This window comes from Electrophorus electricus, chromosome 10 (assembly GCF_013358815.1).
Source record: "Electrophorus electricus isolate fEleEle1 chromosome 10, fEleEle1.pri, whole genome shotgun sequence".
In the NCBI taxonomy this organism is placed as follows: Eukaryota; Metazoa; Chordata; class Actinopteri; order Gymnotiformes; family Gymnotidae; genus Electrophorus; species Electrophorus electricus.
In genome coordinates, this window is record NC_049544.1 from 24387056 (window position 1) to 24393707 (window position 6652).

Genomic DNA, 6652 nt, shown 5'->3' on the forward strand with positions numbered 1-6652 from the left:
GTAGTGTGTAATGTAGCGTAATCTCTAATCTAATGTAGTGTGTAATGTAGCGTAATCTCTAATCTCTAATGTAGTGTGTAATGTAGCGTAATCTCTAATCTCTAATGTAGTGTGTAATGTAGCGTAACCTCTAATCTCTAATGTAGTGTGTAATGTAGCGTAATCTCTAATCTCTAATGTAGTGTGTAATGTAGCGTAATCTCTAGTCTCTAATGTAGTGTGCAATGTAGCGTAATCTCTAATCTAATGTAGTGTGTAATGTGGACTGCGTGCAAATAACCAATAACACTATTACTTGAGATATTTATGGCACCAACAAAAAAACACACAGTGCCTAAAGCGCCATGTTTTTTGGCTTTCTTGGTGGTTGGTCGCGCGCTCCACTGATTCCAGTGACACAATATATATCAAAGCATCATTTTTCATGCGCCAGTGTGCAATCTTTGGGTTTGTCATTGCTGTTGAAGATAGTGTATGTAGTATCTCTCTTCTCCTCTTTAGGCAGAGAATGGAACGAGCCACATCCCATGTGCAGGCCTCAAAATTACATTAGCATTTTGCTTTCATGGTGTCTGAATTTAGCAGAAAGATGAAATCCAGCCCCAGAGAGCATTAACGACAAAGACCCGCGAAAGCCGCGAGCAGTAGTCGTGTTTCTTTTGCTTCTTTTCTGCACGTGTGTGTGTGTGTGTGTGTGTGTGTATGTGTGTGTGTGTGTGTGGGGGGGTTCTTTGAAGTGAGACTGATGAGTTGGGGGTCTTGTCTCCATGAGAAAGTCAAGACTCGCTGCAGGTGTAGGTGTAGTCCTCCACATGCACGCCATCCAAGATGAAGCACGCAAACGCGGAAAGAATTGCCTTTTATTCCAGATCTCACTGTGAAGGCCTTCCTCCTATTTGTCTGCTGTTGCCACGCTGAATTGATTTGTTTGTATTCTGTGCACTTTGTACTTGTTTAAAAAGGCAACATTTGATCAAAGGAGAAAGTGACTCCCTTTTCACAGACATAATTTATTGTGTTTTTGTTTTTGTACAGGCGTGAACAACAAGGTCTGTTTCACTCTGTAAATCATTGTTTGTCAGTTCATATGCCTTAATTGCTTCTGCTTAAACATTTCCATGTCTCTGTAATGTAATGACACATTTAAATGAGATCTATGGCATAAAATTGACGGACTGAAAAGAATTACAGGTCTCCGTAAATGCAACCGTTCCAGTTTCGTACTCTGCGCTTCTCTCTGATTTTGTGAGGGGCTCTATCACATCTCTCAGGATTATTGCTCATTAACCTGATGTTGAATTTTCTGCCAGTGTTGTTTTGTTCCTCTTTACTGAGGTTATTGGTTTTTGTTCCCCATACAAGAAAGGGAAGTAAACTGCAGAAGCAGCAAACACCCCACCAGAAGCTGTTTTCTAAGCATCAGCTATGATGAACTCTCGGGCTCTGGGCTCCAGGAAAGGGCAGAATGGCCTTATTGAAAGATGTGTTTGCAGCCATAAAGATCTGAACTCCCAATTCCAAGCTCCAGAGACCCTCTGCCAGCTGGGTGAGCAGCAGCTGCCGACAATGCGCCTCGGGTATAACATCCTCAGTTCTCTTTCAGTTTGAGAAAATCTTCCGTTCTTTGGAAGAACCTCTCACTTTCAGACAGGAACATCATTAAGCCATCAAAACAGCCACCAGTCCTAACTGAACCTCACACAAATCTGTTAGAAGCGTTTTTAAGCCCACACATTATGTGGATAATTTTACTACAAGTGTTGGAAACAAATCATATTCACAAATATGATACTCTCCAACACATGTACTGAAATCACTGTACACATGTGAGATTCATTATGTTTTATACGGAATCGGTGTCTGCATGCCAGAGGGTGCAGTCCCACCCCCTGCTTTTCCTTAATGTGCTGACTCCGTGAGACCCTGCTGTCCTGAGGGGTCCCCACCATGTCCCGCACCCAGTACGCCACTTCCAGTCCAACGAGTCCAGCTCCCCATCCTGCTACTGGACATATTCCCTGGTTCGCGACCTGGACACCCACTCCGCATCCCTTCACTGTCGCTCGCTGTCACTGTCGTCATCCCGGTCTCCATCCCGGTCTCCATGCCAACGTGCCTGTTCTGGTCCCAGTCACTCTCATGTCCTTGTGTTCCAGCCTCCTGATCAGTCCGTCACCCAAGCCGGTCCGGTACAGGCCGAACTCTGTGGGCTGTCTTTGTACTTCTATTGTCCAACCTGCTTTTGACTGGGCTCCAGTCTATGGCTAGACCCTGCCACGCGACGCAGGGCCCGGATCCGCTCATCGACCAAGATAGCTGTTCTTTATTGGGGCAGGGTTTCTCTCAGGGTTGTGGTGGTATTCTCCATGTGGTACCATGCTTGCTTTCTTTTTTCACCCTTTCACTTCGCCTTTACTTCCGATTTCAAGAAACACCGTAAACTCCCAAAAACACTAACCGAATAGTGCCCGAAAATCAGGGCAGTGGCCACAGGACTATTTCACACATCACTGTGCTGCGAATACAAACACCAAATGCAACGGTCATCACAAAGGTACAAATTTCGGTTGACTGTTGTCATGTGTGGAGAGTGTGCTAAAAAATAAGAAAAAGGATTGAATGAAACTAAGGAAAACTCAGAGTGCTCAAACGGAAAACGAAGCAAGGCCAACGTAACATCAATAAGCGAAGCCACAGTTACAGCTAGCAGTTATAGCGACGCACGCGGAACTAAGATGACAATGTAAACAACGTAAACGCTACCGTTAGCGGAGGCCGCTGGTGGGTGGGGACCATCACAACTACGACAATATAAACTGCACGTTTGGCATTCAGCTATGCACATTTCACACTCGCACTGACGCACTCCAGCGTGTTATTATCTGACCCTGTCCATGCCCCAGTAAATTACCAGTGGCTGCAGTCAGCCCATGCAACAGATGCCGAACTCAACCGTTGTGACATTAAGTACATAGTGTGCACATGACTGTAATTATGGTGATTTTTATGCATTTATGGCAGTTATTAATAGTCAATTAATAGTCAATTCTCAGTACTGTAATGACACTTGACTTTATTTCATTTTCATGGTATTAAAGATTATGGACTGAATGTATTTTTACAGTGATAGCACAGGGCAAACCCAAGAGTATCCTGTGACTGGCTAGTTTGTTTAAGCAGCATCCAAAATCTCACAAACATGTTTTTGGTTTTTCACTCTCTTATAGTTATATTGATTTGTTTATTTCTTTTTACACATCTTTCTTAACAGATGATGTACCTGATGGCAATATGGTGACCCTACAGTGAGTTACTAGCAGGACATGGATCCTCAAATCAAACCCAAAGCTCTCTGTAGAGCTGGAGAAGAAAAGTTCAGTGGGCCCCTGAGACCCAATTTAAACAGGAGGGTCAGAGCCTCCACGGCTGAGGGAGGCAGAGTGTTCATTACAGCTGCTGAGACCCTGGGGAGGAGAGTGAGCTCCCATTAACAACACAGCACAAGAAAAAACCAACGGCTCTGACGTCAGCCTTCCAAACAACAAGATGAGTCGTTCTGAACTTCACCAAGAGAGCAGGGGCCCCACTGCATTTGTCTGACTCAAAAGAGCAGCACCTGCTGCAGAGGAAGATGAAGGAAGAACAGGTTATCTCTTCCTCCTGAAACAAAGCTCTGCAGAGTGTAGTTTTCAGCTCTGTCCCATCAGAGTACTAAAGGCCCATAGTCCTGGTCTTCATACGCCACTTAAGCACAAGATAAGAAAATGATGCAAAAAATACAAACAGATTAATTTGGGTCTTCCGCCAGATTGATTGGGCCGAGCTAACTACACACTCCGACATTGATGGAAAGGTGCATAAACATTCAGATTCCACGATCAGCAGGTTAACATCTGGCTAATGAGAATGCTGAGAGAAAGAGCTTCATTCTTTTTGCCAGCTGGATAAGCACTATTACTATTAGATTGTTATGGACGTTTTAATAGAAAAATGATCATCACAAGAGATATCATAGCAAAAGTAGCTATGATGCAAAAAGGACATTGGCAGAAAGTAGCTGGTCAATTATGTCCATATATCTTTTATTGCCACTCTAGTTTCATTGCCATTGGTTTCCTCTCACAGTTCAGATTTTATAGCAATTGCGTTTTATTCCCAGTGTCAGAGCCAAATGTTGGGCTAAGCATGCTTCAAGTGCGCAGTATTTAGCTTGCTGAGCCCTGATGCATTTTTCACATTTACATTTACATTTAAGGCATTTGGCAGATGCTCTTATCCAGAGTGACTTACATACGTTGCATTTTCCCCTGTGCTGGGGTTCATTTGAATATTTGTGTCTGCATTAGTATGGAGCTAATTTTGTGCCAAATGTTTAAAAAAAAATTACATGTAGATGAAAATATCACTATTCTTAGTTTATTAATTTTTGCTTGTTTCAGATAAAGTAAGCTTAAATTCATGTGGTGGGCAAAAAAAAAATATATATATATATATATGTGTGTGTGTGTGTGTGTGTATAATATATTGATACTTTATAAAATGATTTAATGCAATAAAAATAAAAAGAAAATTAAACTGTCCCAAACAACATGAGTGAAGCTATAATGTGTGTCCCATTTTACAAGGCCTTTTGCCATTGAATATTTCAGTGGCATAAGCATTTTTACATTTGTTACCAAAATAAGTTCATCCAAGGTGTTTACTAAACTGTGCTATTTAATAGGTAATGTTTGACAAGCTACATTATAAATATAGATAGCCGAAAAGTTGTTCTAACACCTGTAACGGCCGCCAGCAGGACGCACAGACTCCCTTGACGTAATGAGACATTGAATAACATGTTTAATACCTTCAACAACAACAGCGGCACTCACACACAGTGACAACGATGAACATGAACACACAAACAGTTGAAACACTAACCGTGACAACAACATAGGCAGCGTTAACATAAACGATATCAACAATGACGCGCACACAGACGGGGTTTAAACAGACAGAGCGGTGAACCCCGCGCAGGTGTGCGCCATCACGGAGGGCGTGGCTACATACACATGTGATCCCCTGCACAGGGCAGGCCGTACCACGTGACTCGGGAGCGTCCCGCCACGATGCCGTATAGCAACACGTGTCCTGCTAACTCCTGCTAACTAGCCTTTGGTTTATGCCAACCCACCACTCGGCTGCTAATGAGTTCAAACGGAAGTTAATTAATTCAGTTAACTTTTGCATGGAGTCAACTTTTAACATTAAATGTTTCACTTGTATAGTTGATCCAGCTAGTATATCACATCAGTGTTTGACTGTCAAGTATTTTCTTTACACTAGAAATATATGTTTTGTGTTTTATGAAGTTTAACAAAATTAGATGGAAAACAGCTACACTGCAAAGCAGGCATTTGATGTGATGCTCCAGCGAACAACTCCTGCTAGGAGTGAGATAGATAAAGGGGACTTGTGTTGTATGGTAAAGCCGCAGAGAGCTGTTGATGCTGTTAACCACAATGTTTTATTACTTTACTTAATAGCTGTGGGTTTGAGTGGTTCTGTAAGGGTCGGCACCAGGCCGAGGCCCCCTCCGGCCACCAGAGGGAGGCCTCGAGTCAACCACACTACTAATCAGGCTTGATGCTCAACAGCTGGGCTAGATCTATATAAGCCCAGTGACCCAGTCACTCAGTACTGGGTCTTTGCTAAAGTTTTGAGCCAAGCGCCTAGCCAGTAACTTCAGGAATTGAGGTCTGTGAGCCCTTGTGCTACACCTCATTTCTTCCCTGCGAGGGTGTCGGCGTTTTTACACGGCCCCTCCCCTCTCCAGTTTTCCCTCTCGAGTCTGTCTCTCTCCCGAGGCTTCCCTTAGCCATTCACGTTACTCCCTGTTTTCTGGTTTTGTTTTGGAGGTTTTAGTTTGGTTTTCTCCAGTGCATCGGGGCTGCCATTCTTCCCGTGGTGTCCTTTCTTCTCCCCTTTTCCACGTTTGGTGTGGTGTTTAGTTTTTGTTTTACCTGATCCAAGATCTAACTGTTCTGCACACGGGCCCACCATCATCAGAGCATGGTTGCTCACCCAGTAGACTGTCTGTGTCATCACCTAGCTCACCTGGGTTTGAGCCCAAATGACAGATTTGGCAGTTAAGTGGGTTGTTTCTTACTTGAAAGGACAAAAACAACAGGTTGGTGTAGGGGGTACATTATCCTTGCCTAGAACTTTTAGTGGTGAGGTTCCTCAAGTAAGTATTTTGGGTCCTCTGTTTTTTTCTTTTATATATTAATGATTTAAAATGTGCATGTTCATGTAAGTTATTTTTGTATGCAGATAATTCTGCAATTCTGTTTTCTCATAAAGAGAAGAGCATTGTAGAGTGCACATTAAGTGAAGAGCTTTTAAGAGTAGGTGGATGTCTGGGAATAGATTGTCACTTTATTTGGGGAAAACTGAATCAATTTTGTTTGGAACAAGAAAAAAGTTACAAGATTCATTGGGTTTAGTGCAAGACGTTCATAGTTATTCTTTTAGAAGAAGAATCACAGATTTAAAAGCAGGGTGGTTAAAGTGGTGCATAACCCTAACTCTGGATCCATGGGGTGGGGACCAATTCTTGAACAGCACCTTCCATTACAACACACTAAGGCTGGGCTAAGGCAGGATTTAG

General features: G+C 42.9%; 1 protein-coding gene across 2 annotated transcripts in view; it reads left to right on the top strand.

The window, feature by feature from the left end:
- Positions 1-4425, top strand: part of actr3b (actin related protein 3B) — a 52247-nt gene extending 47822 nt beyond the window's left edge. For both annotated transcript variants that reach the window (XR_004776594.1, XM_035530915.1), the window contains one exon: positions 3272-4425. Coding sequence is in view for 1 of the 2 variants with exons in the window: in XM_035530915.1 (XP_035386808.1) it covers positions 3272-3298 (27 nt within the window). In the remaining variant the exon portion in view is untranslated. The remainder of the gene's footprint in view (positions 1-3271) is intronic.
- The last annotated feature ends 2227 nt before the right edge of the window (positions 4426-6652 follow it).